The sequence below is a fragment of the Marmota marmota genome, unplaced genomic scaffold (genome assembly GCF_001458135.2).
Source record: "Marmota marmota marmota unplaced genomic scaffold, marMar, whole genome shotgun sequence".
Classification (NCBI taxonomy): Eukaryota; Metazoa; Chordata; class Mammalia; order Rodentia; family Sciuridae; genus Marmota; species Marmota marmota.
Window position 1 is genome coordinate 16,091,806 of NW_026000153.1, and position 23,498 is coordinate 16,115,303.

General features: G+C 35.2%; 1 protein-coding gene across 8 annotated transcripts in view; it reads left to right on the forward strand.

Annotated features, from left to right (window-relative positions):
- The window catches only part of Sugct (succinyl-CoA:glutarate-CoA transferase), a 702,721-nt gene that overhangs the window by 292,614 nt on the left and 386,609 nt on the right, over window positions 1–23,498 (forward strand). For 7 of the 8 annotated variants that reach the window (XM_048786483.1, XM_048786480.1, XM_048786484.1 and 4 more), the window contains 2 exons: window positions 14,261–14,332; window positions 21,294–21,391. In XM_048786483.1, the coding sequence (XP_048642440.1) occupies window positions 14,261–14,332; window positions 21,294–21,391 (170 nt within the window). The remainder of the gene's footprint in view (window positions 1–14,260; window positions 14,333–21,293; window positions 21,392–23,498) is intronic. The other variant, XM_015490245.2, reaches the window with a different exon arrangement.

Here is a 23,498-nt window from a genome sequence, read left to right on the forward strand (position 1 = left end):
AATGAAGAAAGTTCCACAAAGACTAGTTTGCTGCTGTTTGTTTCAGTAAATGCTCAATTGTTTTAAATAAAGGGACCTATGAGATGTGTACATTATTTTATTATCAGTTTAAAAATGAGATATCTGAGGCATAGTGAAGCTAAATAGCTTGTCTGGGTCGTGCCAACTTGCATCTGGCATAGTTGATACCTTAACCCATGTGTCTTCAAGTCTTGACCCTCTTCCATATTCCTGACCTTGTTCACAATTATCAGAGGTATAATTTTAAATCAAGTCTAGTTTCACATTTAATTTTATCATTACTCTTTGGTATATCACAATAATACCTGGACTCCTAAATTCTCTGATGAGTTAATGCTTTTTTCAATAGTTGATTCATTTTTATTGCTGGATAGTATTTCATTGTTAACGATTTTAATGTTACTGTTGGGATGTGTGTTGTATTCAATAAGAAGGTGCTCTGCAACCTGTCTAGGTTCCTACTATTTTATAGAAAATGGTTTGACTAAATTTATTTGGCAACAGACTTCCAAAATATATTTATAAATCCAGTTGCCAAAAGCTTTTATATAACTTTCTGTATGGTACCTGTTCCTAAAAGTAATTTTAAAAAATCTTCCAGTGGTCAGCCAGTGCTTTTAGTATATTTTCAGTTTTTAAATATGTTTCTTACTAAGAACACACTTGCCAGATTTCACTTAATCGCATTTTTATGGTTCAGTCATTAACCTGCTGAAAAAGAGTAGCTTAAATGGAAACATTGACATAAGCCTCATTACACTGGCTCCAATGTATTGCTATCACAAAGTATCCATCTTCTATATGTTTGTTTTCATAGGACACTATTGAAAAGGTAATGGAAAATTAATGTTGCAATGGAGAATTTGATTCTGTGTATAAATTTTTTAAACACTACAACATAGTGTATGTTTACAACATCAAGGGGTTTATTTGGAATTAAGGTTTATCATAAACTTTATGATATTTAAAATGTTTTACAACTGGCCATATATTATTTTTGCTCCCCATTTTCAAGTTTTTCTCATTTTTTTGACAAAATATTTGTTATGTGTCTCTCTTTGGGCTGGTGACAGACTATTTATAATCACTTTCAATAAGAAAAAATACCAAGTTTAGGATCCTGAAGTAGTCAGTCTATCACAATTTCCCTCATAAATTATTTTTGACATTTAATTCATAAAGTATGCCACGGTGTGATAGTATCAAATAATAGAAACACTTGAGTCTGAGTTGATCATTTGAAAGATTCTTCATCATCATCATCTTCATCACCACCACCACCACCATCATCATTGGCTTCACAGGTTTGGGCAGAGAAATTGACCTATTTAATTTTGGAAAAGAAAGCAAGATGTGGGAAATGGAAGCATTTGAAATAGAGGAGTACTAGAGTATGCATAATCTTGGGGAATTATTTCTTTTCATACATACATGATGTATATTTAGTTGTGTGGAAAGCAATGGGAGTAGAACAATATCCTGATTTATTTGAAACTTTATAAAATTGCCTTATCAGTTGGATCATCCTAGATATCAATATATGAAACTTGAAGAAATGGGTGCTTTTCTTCTAGATATCAAGCTTCTACCAGATTTTAGGTGATTTGTAGTTAAGGGTTTGTGTAAATTTAACTCTGTACAGGTTAATGTTTCTATAACTATAAAATGCCTATAAAATGAAGATTACAATAGTGTCTAACTGATAAGGCATAAAAGAATTATTGCATATAGTAAGTATTCAATAAACATCATTACTATTATTATTAAATAAATGAGTATATTTATTTTAAGTTGTTTCAGGGCAGAATGGCAGAACAGAATTTGACAGGCTTGGGTTTTCATCCTGGTTTCTTATTTAATGGTTGTTTAGCTAAGCTAGTGTCTTCTTTGAGGACTGATTTTCTTATGAGTATAGTTACACATATTTTAAGGCTTTTGGAAAGAATGAGATTATGTATGTAAATTACCAATAGGAGGTGCTCAATGAATGAGAGCCATTATAATCATTTACAAAAAACAGTAATAATTAGATTGAGTGCCCAAGGACCCTATATCTTTACAAAATAACATTACTTTATTCAAACATAAAGAAAAAAGTCAGTGTTCTCAGAGAGTCATGTAGTTGAACATTACCTCTCAGCCAAAAGAAATATATTACAGTGTAAGTGGTTGTAAATGCTATGTTCTATTTATACATGATGAAGGTGTTGTGGACTGTGGAGCCACGTTTTAAATATCATGTGTGAGGGCTTTCTTGTTTCTTACCTTGTAAAATGTCCTCATTTTAAATGTCTCTAAGTGTATGTAAACATGTATAAAATAGCTCCAAACTCTCATAATAAAATAAGAAAGGTCTTCTAGACCAGGCCATTTTCTTTTACACTGTTTTATTGTAATCTTCGTATCAGGATTTCATGTTTGATCTTAAAATCACAGAATTTTATAGCTGGAAGGGAGTAGTCTAACATCCTAAATTTATACACGAGGAAACTGTGATCTGACAAGTTTAAGTGATTTGCCCAAGGCCATACAGTAAGTTAGTGGAGGAATCCTGGTCTTTTGTCTCCAAGCCCAGAACATTTAGGGAAAAGATATAAAAATTGGATCTAGACAAAACTCAAGGTTCTTTAGCATAGGGAGAGGTGGCATTTGGGTACTGCAAAGTGACTCTTAGAATACAGATGAAAGGAAAAAGTAGTAGGGGCTGGTGCTCAGGATCTTTACTTAACAGCAGAGGTTGTCCCTTGTGAAATTACCTGGATGGAGTTGTACACCACATATTATGATATGTTTGGATAATAGTTATCCAGGATGTCAAGTTATTCTCAGGTATGTTGGGATAACAGGTATCCAGGATGTCAGTTTGACCCAGAAAGCCAAGCAGCATGTAGATTTCCAAGGAGTGGGGCCGCAGATTCAGTTAGAAAAGTAATAGCACCTTAACTCTAGGGAAATTGAGCAAACAAATGCTTAAGGATGTTGCTTATTTTTCAGTGTGCCTGTTTCCTGAATATAATAAATTTATAATAATATATACATTTGAAGGTTGTACTGGTCATTAAGCAAGATAATCAGATTAATTTAGCATTGTATCTGGCACACAGAGTAACCACTCAATAAACAATAGCTAGCAGTGTAATTCCAGGTGGTCAGTCTCTTTTCAGTAGAGAAGACATGGAGATATTAATGACTCAGATTTTTTTAAAGTAATCACTGAAAGAGGCAATACAACAGAGTACAGCATCCATACTAGTTAAAGCAAAAATGGCATTTATTTTGAAGTCAGAGAGAGCTGAATTTGAATCTCAGTTCACTTAGCAGTGTGACACTACCTAGACAAGTCACAGGCCTTCAGATACCTCTCATGTAAAATAAATTAATAATCATGTTTTAGATGGTATAGATTATTTCAAGGGCATCATTATTATCATCACTTGCTATCTATCAAATAAATACAAATATCTTAGCTAGGCATTTGGTGCTCCTCATAGTTTAATCCCAATTATCCTCTTCAACCTAACAATTCTTTTTTTAGCATTTGATGTATGTTTAGGTGTATGAATGTATATGTTTCCCTTAAAACTTAAAATGTGTCATTCTTGGAAGAAAAAAAACTCTTTCTCAAGTTCATACCTTTTATTTATATTTTTAGCCCCCCTATTGTGGGCTTCCATCCTGGAATCTTTCAGAAAAATGTCTTAATTTATTTTTTGATTTTTTAATTTTTAATTTATTTATTTTTATTAGTGCTCTATAGTTATACATAGTAGTTGGGTTCATCCCAATCAAGTCATACATGTAAATAAATTTCAGTTCTTGATCTCCCCACTTTTTCTTCTCCTTTTTCGCTCCCATCCTATCTCCCCTCTCCCATTCTCCTTTCTCTACTCTATTTGACTTACTTTTGCTTGTCTATTAATTTATATTTGATTGCTTCGTTTTCTTATCCTATCCTCCCATCCCCTTTCCTTTATTTTAAGTACTACAGCTTCTGCATATGAGAGAAAATATTCAACCTTTGAGTTTCTGAGTTTGGTTTATTTCACTTAGCATAATATTCTTTATTTCCATCCTGCAAATGCCATAATTTCATTCTTTTTTTTTAATGGTAGAGTAGAACTCTGTTGTATATACCTACAATATACAATTTCTTAACACATTTATCTATTGACAGGCATTTGGGTTGATTTCATAATTTATCTATTGTGAATTATGCTGTTATTTACATTGATATGTCTGTGTTGCTATAGTATGCCAATTTAAAATCTTTTGGGAAAATACCATGAAGTAGGATAGCTGGATCATATGGTGGTTCCATCCCTAGTTTTTTGAGGAATCTCCACTGCTTTCCAAAGTGTTTGTACTAGTCTACAGTCCTACCAACAATGTACAAGGGTATTTTCCCCCTACATCCTCACCAGCATTTATTGTTGTTCATATTCTCTGTCATTGCCATTCTGACTAGACTGAGATAAAACCTTAGTGTAGTTTTGATGTGCATTTCCCTGATTGCTGGAGATGTTGAACATTTTTTCATATGTTTGTTAGCAATTTGTGCTTAGTCTTTTGAGAAGTTTCTGTTTAGTTCTTTTGACCTTTTATTGATTAGGTTATTGGTGGGTTTTTTTTTTTTTTTGTGTGTGTGTGTGTATTTTTTTATTTTTTTGTATATTCTGGATATTGGAGGAGATGGCTTATTTTATATGACCTCAAGTGATTAAAAAGTATTTTCAGTAAGAGTGAACTATACAGAGACTTGTTTGGATTAAAAATAAAATACCTCTTTTAATGGGCAGAAACAACAGTCTAAACTTGCTGATTTTGAATGGTGTTGACTTCTGGCTCATTGAAGGTCTTCTGAAGATGGAAGACAGCCCTGCTGTGGAATGCTTAAGGTTTTATAACACTGCAAAATCTCTGTATTTTTGATTAGTGAAGGTTTATAGAAATAATTGGGTAAGCAATGATTGAAATGTAAGTGTGTACAGAATAATATCAGAATGCATCTTTTTTTTCTTGTGAGAGCTTTGTAATCTGGAGTTGGTTGAGGTATATTTTGAGACATTAATGCCATAGAAATTGAGCATGATTTCTCCATAGACTAAGCCTGGGCCTGTTTTTCCTTCTTAAATTCATACATGGAAGGGCCTATTGATCTTTCTATTGGCAGATTCAGGTTTAACTTAGTATCCACATTCATGAGGACTTGAGAAAGGAAGTAATAAAACTGTGCTAAACTCTGATCATTTTACTTTCTGAATATTAAGTTACCAAAGAGAATATTCAGTAGTTCTATTGTCTTTCAGTGTTTTGGCTCTTAATATAGATCTTTCTAATTATACAATTCATTTTTTTTTTCTAACTATAGCAATTCATTATTCTGGTATCTACCTTGATCTCATATATACATTAGGTGGTCTGAGTTAGACTTCCATGACTGGTCACCCAGGATACGGAAAGATTCTTTTAGAGATTGAGCCCAGATCCTGGAACATGACACTCTCATCAAGGTCCTGTCAGATGCCTTCCATTTTTTCCATCACATTCCTCAGTTAGAAATGTCTATGTAATTTCCCAGATGGAGCTTTCTGGAGTTGATATACTTTATATATTTTGTTATTCTTTAAGGACTACCTTTCACCTGCTTCCATGGTTTAGCAGGGCCCTCCCCAAAGCATCCATTCTCCACTGAAAGAGTTGAGTAGCTACTTCCACTTCCTGTGGTTCACTAAGCTCAGAGGTGTTTGAGTCTGGATATTTAGATTTTAGGCCCCTATACCAGAATGCATTTATATTTTGATGGCAATGACTTCCAGTGTTATGTCCAGTTACCTGGTAGTAGCTATCTGGGGTGTTTTCTAGAGGTGGTACTAAGGCTGATCCTGTATGAGTCAAGGCTTAATTTTGACCATGGTAAAAAGAATAAGAAATACAGTCTAAGCAGGACTGAGGTAATCATTGCTCCAACTATGGGACACCTAGAACACCTAAGAGAAACATTCACCATTTCCTTTTAACTTATCTTCACCCTTAAGCATGGGTGATCATCCATGAGAAAGGGAGTTTTTTTATGGGAATCTGTTCTCAGTGTGTTTGCCATTCTCAGTTGGTCCCTAACTTTGAGTCACTGATACTTCCTCTTCTCCTCTATTTCATGCTTCCCAATTTTGCTCTAAAGCCTTTTGTATATTGTCTAACATTTGTTGAACTGCCTAGGTTGGATTCATACATTGATGTTAATTTAATGACCTGTACTAAGCTCTTGTTACATAGCAGATATTGTCCTAGATGCTGGTGAAACTACAATAGGCTAGCATGTTAGACTTTTATGTTGCTCTTATCTGCTATCCAGACTCCTACACGCATCAGAGATCACGGTCTCATATGCCATTTTCAAAGGCTTGGGATTTTGCTTTTGATATATTCTCTGAGTTTCTGACTGAGTTAGATGCCTTATTTCTGCCCTTCTATCCTTTACCTTGCTATCTCAATACCTTGTATGTGAATTTGGAGCCAAGTTTCTGAGCCTCATCCTCATAGCGGGGACCCTGCAGCCACTAGTTAGACATTTCATGGGTCAACTGCCTGCTCTGGGACTTTCAAGAGTTGTTCTATCAAATTTCTTATTCATTCCCCTATACTTTGTCTTGCTGACTGCTTTCCTGAACAAAGCTTATTTGAATTTTCCACACTTGGTTGAATTTATGCTGTCAGATGGGCCTGTATCCCAGTACCTCTTCAGGTCTAGTGGGCAGGTTTAATATCAGGCCTCTCATTAATCCCTGTTTTACTGTGCATGTCATATATTTTGTCATTGACAAATTCTGAGATATGATAGAATTAAGATGTGCTTGGAAAACCTTATTGGCAATCCACTCTAAAAACTACTTTAGAATATTCTTATTCTAACTATAGCAGATATCTTTTTCTAGCTTGATTTTTTGCTTGAAGGTAGTGAAATGTGATGGCAGTTTGACTAAAGTTCTGCTCAATTCATGCTTGTCACTAGTCTGAGGTAAATGTAGGCTCATTGTCAGAAATGATATTTTCATGTATGGCACATAACTCATGGAACTGTGTTGTAATATGTTTGAGATACAACAAAGAGAACTTTAAGAAAACTTCATACGCCAGGAAATTTTTATCTTGGAGTGTTACTGAAAAATCACTGTGGACTCCTATATAGTATTTTTGGTTACTTTCCATAAAGAGTGGGTGTTTTGGGTAGGCTATTCCAAATAATCTGGCTTAAAATTCATTATAATGTAATCAGATCAGAATCATCAAAATCAGTTTCTGGCCCATACTTTTCAGGAAGAAAAACCTCATGTACCATTTTACATTGTGTCCAAATTCATTATGACTGCCTTCTTGAATAGAGCAGACTTTCCTCACAAAGGACTATAAGAAAAATAACATTCATTGACAACTTGTGAAGAATATAAAAATTTTAAACAGTTTCCCATTTCCCTCTTTGCCATTACTTCTACATCCAGTGCCAGAAACAGAATGAAAATTCTATATCTGTTTGATTTGAAGTGAATTTAATTATCTTGAAGAACCTCAAAAATACCTTTGAACATTCAAAGTTCCTATGGAATTGGCAAATCCTAGCCAGGATCTGGGGCAGGAAATCAGTATATAATATTGCTTTCAAGGTTACTCTAGAATTATGTAATTCAAGATGAGAGCTTACATTTAGTAATGAGTTCTCAAAATGGTTTATTCCATCTAAAAAAAATGTACTGATAAAACCAAATTGATAGTAGGTGAAATTGGAGACTCCTGGGCTCATTTACCATTTGCTGCATCATTCTGTCCGATCGATGACACTGTTCTTGATTTGTAAGCAGTCTGTGCCTCATTGCCATCTGGCTCAGCCAGCTCCAGCACCATAAGGTGAACTGAACTGTTAGTGGTAGGAAATAGTGCTCTATATTTGTCACGATGTACTAGCACAGACCCCGAAGTCAACTGCTTGACATTCCAGAAAACGTTCTCATGGCAGTGAGTCAAACTTCGTGGAATGTCTTTTTCCAGTGGATGATGAAGTCCTTTAGCAATGGTTACCTTTTGTGGAAGAAAATCTTGTTGAAAAGTAAGTAGCCCCAGGAAGGCTTGGAGTTTGCGCTCTTGTTTCTGAAGTAGACACCCTACCAACTGTAGGCACTGCATTTATACCAGAGAAAACACTAGATGTACAGATATGGTAGGTTAAGAAGATAACATAGGAAGGTCCAATTGTACATTTTTCCTTTTTCCATTTGATTATATTTATATTGAGCCAATATGGGGCTTCTAAAAGTTCTTCTGGATTTTCATCTGTAGTCAGCTTAATAATTAGCACATCATTACACTAGCCTAGTAAGCCTAAAAACTCAGAAAGCAATTTCTGGGAAGGACTACTGACTTCCAAGAGCAACGTAAATTCTAGATTGATCCTTCTTTCTTTGCCTCAGATCTGCTCAGTGTTCTCTACCCCTGTGTTTTATACCTTTACTCCCAACCTTAGGTGTGATCATGACTTACTTGTGAAACGGCACTAACTAAAGGATATAATCTCTGATCTCCCATTTCCTTTTGCTTTACATGTCTCCCAATTTGTTTAGGATGCTTGTCAGTTTCGTTGGGACACCTAATCCTTGTACTATAGTCAACCTTCTCAGCCTTGCAGAAACTTTCCTGCCTCTACCAGGAAGGAGTTTTATCATGACTAGACCATAAAGACCATCTTGCTTTCATTTGGTCTCCTTACCAGTAGATTTGTCACCCGTAAATATCAAGAAGGATTTCTTTCATCAGGAAAAATAAAACCTGTTCTCCTGTGATGAAAGGCTTGGTTTTGACCTATCCTTTTAAAACTGTAGACATTTGCCTGTGTTGCCTGCTAACCCCATCAATTCACACAGAAGTAATTGTTTCCTTCCTCCTAAGGCTTGAATTCCTTACAAGAGAAACAACCCAGCCCTGAATGTTTGTGCCCAATTTAGGTGCTTTGGGTTTGAGCTCTCTCTCTGATGGAAAATTTGCCCATGGTGTGTGCGTGCTTGGCATCTTGTTGTTTGTCTTGCCTGGTGTGAAGACCAAGGCATCCTAGGGAGGGAGGAGAATCAGAGTTGGTGAGGCCCTGAGTGCCAGGATGAAAGGGCTTAGAATGCACTGGGAGTTCCTTTCATGCAGGTCTTAGTTTTTTTAGTAATTACTTAATGATGATGATGTATCCATTATATAGCCCCACTTCATGTCAGCAACCATTTTATGTACTGCACACTGAGACTCTCTAGTCATAACCTGAAACCGATTTCTGTAATCACAAAATGAAACCTTTTGTGTTCTAACCATCTTTATCTCCTGTTCTTCTCCCTTTCTTGTTCAACTCTTCATATTGTTCTTTCTTTTTCAAAGATTTCACTGGGATTCCTTATCAGCTGATGCTGCTCTCTTTGCCCTGCCTGTGCCTCCTTTCTTTACCACCTTCTTCCTTAGATAGTCCATGGCTCTACTGCTCAATAATATTCTGGCTAGTTTTATAATTTTCCTATACCTGTCCTTTTCTTTCATATCTATCTGGCAAAACCCTACACCCAGTGAATGTAAACATGCCTTTATTCTTTGGGTAACTAGGAGATGGTAGAGAAAATCATTCAGCTGGGGCTCTCAGCACTTTAGCTTTCAATAGCGTTTCTCTGGTCACTTTACTGTCCCTCAGTCTGACACCTCAGAACTCTTTACAGTCTTCCAGTTGCATATCTTCCTGTCGCTACCCTCAGTTAGTGACCTTACCCCTTGTTTCATAAAGTAGAAGAAGAATCCAGTGGAACTTCCTCAGCTTCCCTCCACCCAACCCTCATGGGAACCTGCCTCTGCATCTGTGCTTCTGCTGTCCTCTCAGTCCTTGCTTGTTCCTCCTGTTTATCACCTACCTTCTCAGATGTTTTCACCTACTCGGTTTGTTTAACTGTTAATTGGATCCTCAACCCACTCCAGACTTCATTCAGTTGTCATCATAATGCCAGCTCTTGAAACCCACCTTGCAGGCCTTCTTCAATCCTCACCCTGCTCTCTGGCTGTTCCTCTTCTGTCTGTCTAGACTTCAGATGGGGTGGTCTTCAGATTTCTCACCTTTTTTCCCCCTACTCTGAAGTCTAAACTCTTCCTAAATAATCTCACTTTTATATTGAATTCAGTCATAGATTATAAGCAAAAGAGTGAATTTTTATCAATAGTTCAGACTTTTATCAGGTCCCCAAGTCCTACTCAGGTGAAATTTCCAACGGGATCTCAAAAGCTTCTTAAAAACCTAAGTGTGAACTATGAGACCTTCCTTTCCCTTATCCTTTAACTCTTAATCGTCATATTCAATCCATTACCAACTCCAATAGGTTTTACCACTTAAATATTTATTGAATCTATTTTCTTCCATCTGTGTCATCATGGCCCATAATCTAAGACGACATCATCTTTTGCCATGATCATTTTTGCCTCTTAATTGGTCTATTCAAGTCTAATCTTATCCTCCAATATGTTGTTACATCACAACCAGAAAGTTTTCTCAAATGCAAACATAATTATTTAAGCCTTTTAGTGCCTTCCCATTAGTTTTATGATAAATTATTTCACATGATCTTGGACTTCATATAGCTCCTTGCCTATTTCTATAGCCTTCATTATGCTGTTTTCCCCCATATTCTCTTATGGCTTATTGCTTCTTTCCACCACAGGTCCTTTGCACACATAGTTTCTTCTGTCAGCAATGACATTTCTCCCAGTTCTTACCTAATTAATGCTTACTTAGTACCTCAGCTCAAAGATCACTCTTATAGAGAATCTTTCCGATTTCTCAGCCTTCAACTGAGATAATTAGGCCCACGTATTGTCAGATCCCCGTTGTGGCCTGTACTTTCCCTTTCTAGTACCTGTCTCTGCTTGTAATTATTTGTGTGAGTGTTGACCAATGTCTGTCATTTTATTGAAATGTAAGTTTTCTGTGATGGACCATAGGTATTTAGCTTATCATTTTGTACCCATTGTACCTAATATCTAACACATCATAAATTATGTTTAAAAAGTATTTTTAAATACACAAATGAATGTGCTTTTAATCAATAGCCATTATAATAATTCTAAAAGTAAGTACTGATCATTCTTACCTTTTAGAAGAAAAAATCGAGGCTCTGAAATTAGGTAACTTGCCTGATATCATCCAGGTTGCATAAATAGTAGATCTGGATTCATTTTTGCTATTTCATTTTTATTATATTGTTTTATTGGTATAAAGATCTATTTTAAAAGATATGAAGTAGATATTTCATTTCAGAGTTTTGTTATGAAATTAAAATTATTTTTATTAGTGATATTAACTGCATGATATGGGGTCCAATGAGAGAAAAAAACAAAATAAAAATATCCTCCAGTTTAAATGAACTGAGAATGTGTTAGCAAATTTTAAAGTATATATTTTTTATCATTAAAAATAATAACATTCAAATATGCTTGTGAGAGGATCTTAAATAAAAAATGAAGATTATTAACTTATCTATAGTGAAATACTAATTACATAAAAGTGAACACAAAGAGACTAGAAAGAAGTCTACTTGCAGGTAATTCTTCTGGGTGATGGTGTCATGGGTAATTTATTTCCTCTGTATTTTCTCTATACTTGCCTGATTTTCTATAATGATAGTGTGTTATTTTTAAGTTTGCATATAAAATACATTTATTAAATAAACACTGGTGAAATAATAATTATAGGGAAGAAAATTTTAAAGAATACACAATCATACCTTAGTAGTTATAAGATCTATTTGATAATCCTTAAGTCTGATAATAATCTGGTGGCTCAGCTGCTAGTCAGTTTTTACTTCTCAATTGATAATCAAGTAGTTGTCTCCTTAAAATTTTAAAATGTTTATATTGATAAAGATATACTTCATGATATGTTAGAGACTGAAGGAATAAACAGGAATTTCTTCATTTATTAAAAGGAAATTAACACCTTCCAAACATTAACTTATAAAATATGTTACTGATCCAACGTTTTGTAAACCTTTGTTTGTGTTATACTTATCAGCATATGTGGTTACTTCACATTTACTTATCCTCTCCCCTTGTTTCCTTCTGATTACAAACAGCAAACAACCTGTGTAACTTCATACTTATCAATAACTCATTGAGACATCTCAGCTGAAATCTTCTTTGCACCTCACCCACAGTTCTATTGCAAGATTCCCTTCTGTAGCTTTAGAAACACTAGTGCATGGACACTAACTTTGCTTTTGCCCTTGTGGACAAGGGAAAATGCTTACAATAGTTCACATGATATCTTCTTAATAGCATTCCTTACCAAATCAAGCAAGAATGTGAGTAGAATAAAATCTCATAGGTTTTGCATGAAATCTATTTTAGCCACAATTTTGTTATCTGGAATTAATTATTTGATTGATTGCTTATACTTACAAACTATTTATTAATTGCTTATATTCTTTAGATATCATGTTAGGCCTTGTAGGAAGATTAGGAGAGAAAAAAATACAATCTACCATCACTGTACACCAGAACTTTCTATGATGGAAATGTTCTATACCTGTGCCTTCTAATCCATTAGCCACATGCAGATATTGAATGCTTGACATGTAGTTGGTGTGACTGTGAGTCTGAATTGTTAATTTAATATTTTAAATAACAGCTTTATTGAGATATAATTCAATTCTATTGTATTGTATTGTACATATAATTCATTGATATTTTACTATATGCAAAGTTGTGCAGTTATCACCACAATCAATTTTTGAACATTTTCATTACTCTAGCAAGAAACCTGGTACTCATAGCAATTGCTCCCATTTTCCCCCAACTTCCCCAGCTCTAGGCAGCTGCAACTCCCCACCCCCCCAACTCCATGGATTCTCCTATTTTGAACTTTTCATCTAAATAGAATTTGGTCTTTTGTGATTCACTAATTTAATTTTAGTTTGTTTAAATTTAATAGTCATATGTGGTGAGTAACTATCATAAGAAGCAAGAGAAGTAAAAAGACCAAAGACAGATGCTTAAGGAATGCTGAAGACTGAAGAGAAGAAAATCCTCTAAAAGGTGCATAGGGAAGACAGATCAAAGAGATAGGAGATGAGTCTGGATAAAGTCTACAGCTAAGACAGGATCCTGAAGTAGAGGATGGTTAATTATACCAAATAATGCAGGGGAGTCAAAGAAGCATAGCTTCAGTATGGTGATAGTATAAAGACTCTTGATGCCAAAGGACACTGCAGCATGGTGTTGGTGAGCAAGCATAGGCAGGTAGGCTGTGCTTTTATGTCATCAAGAGATGGAGGGAAGGAAGAAAAATTCAAGACAGCTTGAGAAGGATGTCGGGATTGATGAAAAATGGTTGCTGTTAGTGATATTTTCCTGGAAACTGGAGCCTACCTGTAGGCAGAAGACAGGGATTCAGTCTCTGAGAATGTGGGTGAATGTAGCACTATGTTTATTAACATAGGAGTAACTTCTACCATAGAGTTAGACATCATTGTTCTCAGAAGCAGAAGCAAGTGAAGAAAATGTAGGTGAAAATACAGAGCAAATTTTACATAGAAAGAAAGGAAATTCAGAGTTAATTTACTTTGGGAAATTTGAATGAGGCCTTCTGAGGGTAAAATTTGGGTCCTCCTGCTGCACTGTGATCCTAACTGGAGAAGGGTGGAGAAGGAGGGAGCATGGGAAGGATCTTCAAATGGTTTGGGGCCATGGGTGTCATGGGTTTCAGTCACTTATACGTCCACAGCTCACTCAACCTTCCTTCTTTCCTCTTTCCTCGCCTCCTTCATTCTTTCTTTTGTTCCTTTCTTTTATCCATCTATTCTTACACTTGTAGCAAACAGTGCCTTTTGCTCTATAGTGTTCTCTGCCCTACAAGAAAAAATGGAAACAAAACATAAAGCTTTTAATCCATATTACAAGATATGAATTTCATGAGTTATAATAATAAACTAGCATTTTCTTAATTTTTGAGTCACTTTTTCCCCCGATATTGTCATAGTGGAAGATCTAGGAAGTATTTTGAAAATTCTAAATAAAAACAGGTATGCTAATGTAAGAGAAAAAGGTACAAGGTAGTCGATATTGAATTAATTAATGACATTGTTTTAGAGCAAATCTATATAGATTTCTTAGATCCTAAAAATAAACTTTTATGGTCTTTTCAACATGTAAACATATATTTACATATGTTTTTCTCTTTTAGGCTTTTAAAACCAAGGATGGCTATTTTGTAGTTGGAGCAGGAAATGACCAACAGTTTGCTACTGTGTGCAAGGTAATCCATAATCACTGGGATGAGTAGATGATATATGCAATAATTCATTTTGTGCAAAGTTAGGGCAAGTTTAGTTTTGCCTAGCACAATGATGCTAAGTCAATAACCAAGTTAGAACCCCGTACATTAGTACCTAAAAATATACCATTTTCAAACTTATCATACATGATAATGACTGGATTTGAATTAGAACACAATTTTTTAAAATTATAACATTCAGTTTGATTTTGAAATGAAGAAGTTAGCTTAAATTGTTCTCAAACTTTATATATCTATTAGTCAATATTAAAAGGGGAAGAAAAGAAAATGAATTTTAAAGCAATATTTAACAATGGGAATTTTCCTCCCCTCCTTCCTTCTCCTAGGTCTTTTGTTTTTATTTAAGACCTTAGATATCAGTTTACTTTTCCCCTCCTTCGCTCTCTTCTTTCCTTCCTTTTTTTTTCTTACTGTCTTCCTTCTTTCCTTTTTCTGCCTCCCTTTCTCTCTCCTTTCTTCCTTCCTTCCTTCCTTCAAATATCAGGTTTAATTAGGTACATATATAGTTAAACACTCCCAAATTTATTTTGTTCATCATTTAAAAATTTCAAACTTTTTCAAAAATTAACCTTTGCTTAGAGTATCTTTTATCAAAATTTATGTTTAAAGATTTTATAAATTAAGGTTGTATTAGAATGTTGTTCCTAACCAAGGCCTGAAAAAAAGGCCTTGGAATCATTTAAAATAACATGGTAGGGATATTCTAAATTTTAAACATTGCCTAGACATTTAAAAAATGTTTTATTATATATATCTAGAACTTTTGTCCTTTGTTTTTACTTAAGACATTAGATATGAGTTTACTTTTTCCAGTTTTCTTTTTCTTTTTCTTGGATGTAGAAAAAGAAAAGGCTTTACTTATTGAGAATTTTCTTCTGATTGGAGGATTAGTTTTTTTGCTAACCACATTATTGTGAGCTTTCAGCTTTTTAAAAGATGCCTGTGAGTTCCTTGGAGGAAACTTATTTATTATAGTAAATTTATTATGTACAAAAAGTATTTATTACTGCACCTCTTTTATATGAGGTTAATGAGCAGAGCTAAAAACCACAGCAAAGTGGTGGGAAGTACCACAGTAAAGGTGACAAATGGAGATAGTTCCAACTGTAGAAAGGGCTGGCACATCTGAGGTGGGAAGGAAGGGAGCTTTTATATAATGGTGACTCAGTAAGTGTAGAGAAAATTGATTCAAACATTTGATCTGGGATCAAAGAATCTTTATTATGAACGGTCAATGTTAAAAATATGAAACATACGGAAGTCCTTGCCTGTGAAGTCATTTGTGTACTCTTACTGCAGAGATGTAAAAGCTGGTTCATTGCTCTAAACAAGTACAGATTTTCTTCCTGGGCCATATGTTTTGGAGTTTTCTCTCTCCCTAAAAAAAAAAAAAAAAAAAAAAATTAAAAAGGAAAGGAAAAAAAAGGTGGGGAGGAGGACTGGTTGACATATTCTTCACTGTTGAAAATAACTATACTGAATACTTTTAATTTTTGATTCATTACTGTTGATCAATTTGAAACTTTTGAACTTCTTTATAAATATTTGTAAGAACATTTCAAAAAAGATTTTCATTTCAAAGCAGAATATTTGCCATAATTGTTAGTACTAAAGTTATGACTTATTGGTATGGTGTGTAACTATATAGTTTTTTTTTTTAAAGGCCATCAGAGGCCTGGGAGAATGGCACACCTTAATTTTCCCATATGTGAATCAGAAATGATAATCCCTCTTTGAACCATTAAGGAGATGTCTACAAAAACTCCTTGAGGTCCTCTGAAGAATAATTTTGTGTGTATGGGATTTTAGTGTTATTTACATAATTTACTAGGCATCTTGAGTGAGTGCTGCAATTTGGTCTTCTCAATCTTCAGAGCGAGTTATATGCTTACATGTAAACCTGTCCTAAAAATATTCTTACCAAAGAAAAATCCTGTTTTCCTACTTGGATGCAAAGTTCTCTTATTCTCCCAGTCATTTTTAGTGACTGTAGTTAAGTATTTTTAATTCAAATATACCTATTGATGAGGGATTCATTGCTCAAACTGTCCTTATAGAAGGTGAGGTCCCCTTCATTGTTTTTGCTGATTGTTTTTGACAATGAGCCTGTAAAAATTGTTCTTTTTATAAGTAAGTTTCATCAGGAAGAAAGAGACAGCTGTACCTCCTGGGGAGAAATGTGGCAGCATTGTTTGTGATGAATGAATGGGATTTACTTATCCCTTCTCTTTCCAAAATAGAATTTGATATACTGGTTGATTAATACATTTTGAGGAGGGTTTCCATTAGGGAACTCTTAGGGTCAGGGGTTGGAATGGAGCAAGAACATTGGTTCAAGACTTGGCTGTCAGAATGTCTTGCTGTGTATAAAATGAACCTTGGTTTGTAACAAATTTTATTTTATGTCCCTTAACATGATACAGAAGGGTAGGGAAAGTGAGCATATGTAAGCTATTTTAAGCTGATTGATGCCAACACTAATGGGTATTTCTATTTGAAGTATATTGACATCCTTTTAAAAATCATTTAGACTGAAGGCTTCTTTTATTGGAGGCAATATGCATTGGTTCTCAACTTTAGTATGCATAAGAATCTCCTGGAGGCCCATTCTCAAAGACTTGATTTAGTGTGTCTGATGTGGGTCACAGGGAACTTCAATTTTAACAAGCACTGTAGTTGATTTTGGGGTAGGTGGTCTGAGGACACTCTAGCATAATTCTTAAGGCCTACTGTAAATCTTGTTACTAGTCAGGTAACCTCTGGCAAGGTACTGAATCTTACCTAAGCTTCTGTTTCTCCATGTATAAAATGTAGACTAAAACACATAACTACAATAACTTGAATGGTTTCTTAAGAGTTTGATTAGGTAAGTAAAACAGTACAATCCTGGCTCATAGTATGCACTTATAAATGGTCTCTATCAAAATTGGATGGGGAGATTGTGATTCTAGGGAGGATCCAGTAAGTACTCTTCTCCCTACTCTTCCATCCAGCACAGTGATAAAACCTATGCAGAACGCATGGAGTATCTGAGGATTCTGAAAAGTGAACAGTAGGAGAATTGAGTAAGAACCTCAGAATTTAGAGTACTTCTAAACTGGCAGTAAATTTACCAGTTTTTCCATTATATGAATACAGTGGAGCCTGAAGCTGTAAAGTGGATGCCAGGCACCAAAGCTAAGATCCAGAGATGCTCTTTATTTCTGGTGCAAGGAACCTGAAAAGTAAGCTCTAATGTAAGAGTGTGGAAGTCCTGTTTTTTTCCCTCCCCACTTTCTCATGCCCAGCCCTTGAGTAATCCTGTAAGTGGCAGGAAATTTCATCTTCATTGCTTAACTGAGGTCCTAAAGAAGGGATGAATCTTTATTGCTTTTTCTCTATTTTTCCACTGCTTAGCTTTTCTTCCCTGGAAGTATGCTTGAGAGTGGGGTAACTAATGGGAAGCCCCAGGGAACTGGAAAATTCTGGAGAGATTGCAAAGAGTGAAGATCTTTGAAAAGCAATCCTTGAAGTTGTTTCTGAACTCCTGGGCTCACCCCTGAGCTGCACATGCACTGGTCTGATTCTAATTAGCATACCAAACATCTTGAGAACAGGGTTGACAATAGATGACTGCCCCAGTTGTAGTGTGATGGACTGTTAAGTGAGGCATATGTAGGACACATTCAAATAACACTGCAAAGACTTTGAAACTGAACCAACATTAGAACCGAACACATAGAAGGTAGTTGGGAACTTGTAGCTTGGACCTAACCAGGTCAGTTGTTTGCAGAAAACAAAAACATCAAAAATGTTCTATAGGGCCTGGAATTGTGGCTCAGTGGTAGAGTGCTTGCTTTGCACTGGTGTGGCACTGGGTTTGGTCCTCAACACCACATAAAAGCAAAAAAATAAAAATAAATAAAGTTTAAATAAAAAAATGCTCTGTAGGATTCAAACAAGACCCAGGGACTCCTGACACAATATTCAAAACATCCAAGATACAGTCCAAAATTACTCAGCATATGAAGAACCAGAACTTGCATGACAAAAGACAGTCAATAAATAACACAGATGTTGGAATTAACTCATGAAGACTTTAAAACAGCTATTATAAAAATGCTCTAACAAGCTTTATAGACACTGTTGAAATAAATGGAAAAGTAGAATTGTTTAGAAAGAAATAGAAGATATGAAAAAAGAAGGAAATTCTAGAACTGAAAAGGACAATAACTAAGAAAATAAATAATACTTTACTGGAGATGACAGAGGAAATAATCAAGGATTTGGGAAATAAATCCATAAAAATTATTCAGGCTGAACAACAGATAGAGTAACAGTAGCCCTTTTTTACTCTAAATCAATTATTGAACATCTGTATAGAAGAAAATAGTAACCAAAATCAAAATTGATAAATGTAATACTAAAAATTTTCAAAAAATTTCTATCTTTCTGGATAGGAGAGGGAAAACAAAAGAATGAAAAAAATAATAAATTCCAATAGTAACCTCAAAGTATCAATTACAACATTAAATGTGAATGACTTAACCACACCAATGAAAAGACAGATGTTGTCAGAAAAGATAGGAGAAACAAACAAAAAACAGCAGCCAGGTGTGGTGTCACAACCTGTAGTCCCAGTGACTGAGGAGGTTGAGGGAGGAGGATCACAATTTTGAGGCCAGCCTCAGCAACTTAGAGAGATCCTAAGCAACTTAGGAGACCCTTCCTCAAAAAATAAAAATGGACTAGGGATGTAGCTCAGTGGTAAAGCACCCTTAGGTTCAATCCCCAGAACCTACCAACCCCTCCAAAAGAGTGGGAAGTTAAGGTTTGAGCAGATTTAATAAAAGAAAGAGTTAGCCAACTGAATGTCTGATGGAAGATGTTCCAGCCAAGGAGGTAGTTAGTTGACTGTTAAAGTCCTGAGGCCCACATATGGTAGACATATTCCTGTTCCAGCAAGAAGCTAGCACTGTTGCAGTGAGGAACCTAGGGGGAAAATATGGTAGAAGGTGATGTCAGGGGTAACTGACTCTGCTCTGTGGAGCCTCTGAGGCTGTCATAAGGAGGCTGTTGTCAGCTATTTGTGTCATCAGGTGATGGGAGCACTAGAGTTCTTTGCCGTTTCAGCTATCATGTTTTACTATTTTTATGGAGCCAGTCTTCTTTTTCTTCCCTCTCTTTTTTGAACAATTATACCTCTTTATCATTTCTTTTAAGGGAAACATTGCTTAGCTGCAATAGTTCACATTTATTTAGAGCTCAGTAGTTAAGCATTTTTTCATAGACAGTTTCATTTTATCCCAGGTAGCACTTTTTTTCAAGCCCCTGAAGAATGTATGTGATCACAGCCCCTGAAGATGTCTGTCTAGAAACATTTTGAACATTGGCCAGCATAGCTGCAGACAGAAGGACAATTACTTTGACCCACCATTTCACACCAACTTTAAAAGAGAAAAGAGGTTCAAACAGTCAAATACAGAGGACATGTGGGCACCTCAGTCTCCCTTGCATGTAGTCACTCTGTACATTTTTATGTAGCTATGGTGTATTCTGGGTGAGGCCAGACTTATAAATTTTACCTATGATTTTTTGAAGGCACTTGTTTTTTCTTTAAATGACTTCTGAACTCCCAATTGGAGAGGCTTTCTGACCACTGGACAAGCCTTGAGACCATTCTGGGATCAGATGTGCTGATAGTGAGGTTTCTAGCAAAAGCACTGTATTTGGTGTGGCCATTTTTAAAATCTGGGAGAGTAACGCTGTCTATATCATTCCCTAAGGGAAACGAGTAAGTGGAACATGTGAAAGAGGAATTACACCATTGAGATGGTCTCTTTGCTCCAGGGAATCTTCTTCACTTCTCTCTCCTTTGTAAGATGATTAATGGATTGATTTTATTTAAACTGTGGGAAACAAATGAAACCATTAAATGTTTATATTGAAAGCAAATACATAATAAAGGCAGTGAAATTTTCTGTATGCCACATGGCCTGCCCCCAACCCATAAATGCGCCTTCTGACTTTCCAACACAACCGCCAAACCCTGCCTCCACACATTCTTTTCAAAACGTCTTTTCCATTCCAAATCCACTTGGTACTTTCATTATGGTCTTGTTAAAATTGCAAGATGTCCAAAGGGATTTGCAAGATATATTTTCCCTTTAGTGAGAAGCAGCAAAAGAGGAAGTATATAAAAGCATTTCTAGTCGGTATTCCTTCAGGGAGACATACTAAAGAAAAGTAGTGTCACTCCTATAGCAAGAAGATCTTTTAATTTGATGTCATTTTAATGGTTAGCATTTGGGCAAATGTATGGCTTTCCCTTTATTTTAGCACTTTGTACAACATCCTGGATAGTACTATTGGGACAGATAATATTATTTTATTTACATGTGGAACAAATAAGTGAAGGTACCTATAAGATATGTTGATTGTGGGCTTCATGTAAGGGCAGGCATGTACTTAGGATTTTGGTTCATAAAATTAGGTCAGTTTTATCTGATTTTGAACCTCTCTCCATATTTTGTTCAGATAAGACTTTTTGCGGATCTGATAACTCTTCTCATAATCTCATATATGAGTACAAGATATTATGGAGGTCTGAAAACTTTTTTTCTATGCTCTCATTGTAGGCATAAATGTAGTGAAACCTTCTTGTAAATGACAAACCTATTCATTGGCATGACCCATCCTAATTGTGTGATTGTTTCTTCCATATCCCCTTGTTGAGAGTTATAAAGATCAGAAAGGAATGGTCTTGGAAGGGACACTTTCATAACACTCTAAACTTCTCTTTGTGGGTTTTTGGATCTGAATGAACACATGAGAGGTTTTTCCACGTTGAAAATTTCATCTATTACTAAATTAGAGCCGGTCACTAGGATCCAGTAGGATTTACAGGTACATGAAATACTTTGCAAATATTTTTCCCTTTTAGATCTTGAATTTGCCTGAGTTGATTGATGATTCCAAGTATAAAACCAACCATCTTCGAGTGGAGAATAGAAAAGAGCTTATTAAAATACTATCTGCACGGTAAGCTTGGATCTAGCACATATACATTTAAGAATTAATATGCAATAATAATTTATTTGGTGTTTTTCTGGAGTCTTTTGTGCTTAGTGAGATTGGTTTGTAATTCTCTTCCACTTCCCAAAATTCGTTTAATGGAAAGCTATTTTAAAGCTATGGTTTTCTCTGTTGTTCAAAGACATTTGAAAGTATTTAAATGTTTTATTCAGTACTTAGTCATAATGATATAAATAAGTCACAATGACTTGAATCAGGTTTCCTCTCTGTGGCCTATACCTGTTTGGATTTAGTATATCATACATAATAATAACAACAATAATAATTTAATATTATTTTGGTTTTTTATTGTGTTAAATGCTCCATACATTATCACTTTTATCCCTTATAATCATTGTCTGAGGTAAGTTTTATTATTCTCATCTAACAGATACAGAAACCTTGGCAAACAGAAGGAAAACCAAGAGTTTAATGGTTTTTCTGAATCAAGATGATGATTCTGGGCCATTGAAAATACCAGATTGAGTTATGAGTCATAAAAGATTAATGTTATTTAATTACAGTGCTTAATTTCCAAATTATCCATTCATGTCAGGTTATGCTTTTGTATTGACTTTGCTTCAAGGGGGGGGGGGAACCCTAAACCCCAAAGTAATAATTCCTACTGTATCATAAAAGTTTCACTTTCATTTGCTTCTAAACTTCTCAATCCATAGACACATTCTTTGTGGATTTTTCAGATCCAAAATGCCCATATGAAGAGTTCTTCCATATTGAAAATTTGTTTTAATCATACAAATAAATTAGGCCTTTTTGTTCAAATATCATATCCTGTCTTTTGAAAAGGCCCACTTATTTCTATGTAATATCTATCAAAGTTCTAAGAAAATATAATTGTGCTAATGTTGCTTTTTGTTGTTCCCTTTATATTTTGTGATTTGTGCATAAAATTATGAGTTAATATTCATTTGCTGATTGTCTCTTTCTGGATTTTAAACATTTCTCTACACAGCCTATCCTCTATGTGCCAAATGCTCTTCATGTCAATGGGGACTCTGTGTGTGAGATTGATACCCACAGAACAGGGGAATGAGAATTGTGGCCCCTTTCTTGATCATTAGTTAAATACGATTCTGATTCTACCGCAAAGCCCCAGAGCCCTCAATGATTAACCTTTCTCTACATGAGAATTGGCCATTTATTTCAGCCTTTTGCCTCTTTGCCTCTTAAGCATTTTAAATTCATTTAATTCATTGATATGACTTTTTCCTTTCACACCATGGTTACCAAGTTTCAATAATAGGCACTTGTGAGAATCTTATCAAAAGCTCTTTGATAGTCTAAATAAATTATGTCCACGCTGTGAGAAGAGCAGATCCCAAGAAAAATATAAAAACTAGGCAGATATAAGTATCCTCCCATTATTTAGTTGCCAGCACTTTGATAGCTTCAGGAACCACAGAGTTAAGTCATTGGTTTCCTATGTCCTCAAACTTTTATTCCTTGCTAAATTCTGTTATAAAATTTCATTGTGCAAAGACTTTTAGCAGGATGTATTACAGATTTTTATTCTTCCTCTTTGGGGTGAATTAGTCTGTCACCTTCTTTGCACTTTTGTACACACAGAAATGGGAGTCTCAGCATTTTTGAACTCTTAAGGTCTGTTATATTTCTATCAGACTCAAGAAGATCAAGTAGTCACAGTACATGGAAGGAGATGGGGTTAGTCTGAAGGGAGGAAATTGGGTAGGGAAAGCGCATCATCACAGATACTGCTGTTAAAATACAGCAGTCTGTTTGGAGGCCAGGTTCATGCTCTCTTCTACTGGTTTGTTGACATTTTTTGGTGCTGTCTTATGACTTGCCATTTTCTGAGTCTCTTCAGCTCAAGTCTCTTCTCCTCTCTGGTGGATCAAACAGTGATGACCAGAGGAGATTAGGGAATTGATTCCTTCTCATTTATTATTTCATCATTTGCTTTTTTGAACAGATTGTCACTGGATTCATTAGTGCTGCTTATTGCTTGGCTTTCAGAAGTCTTTGCTAATGTATTGAAATTTATCATTTTCTTTCTATGATTTTAGGTTTTTTTCTAGTATTCAAAACCTTTAGC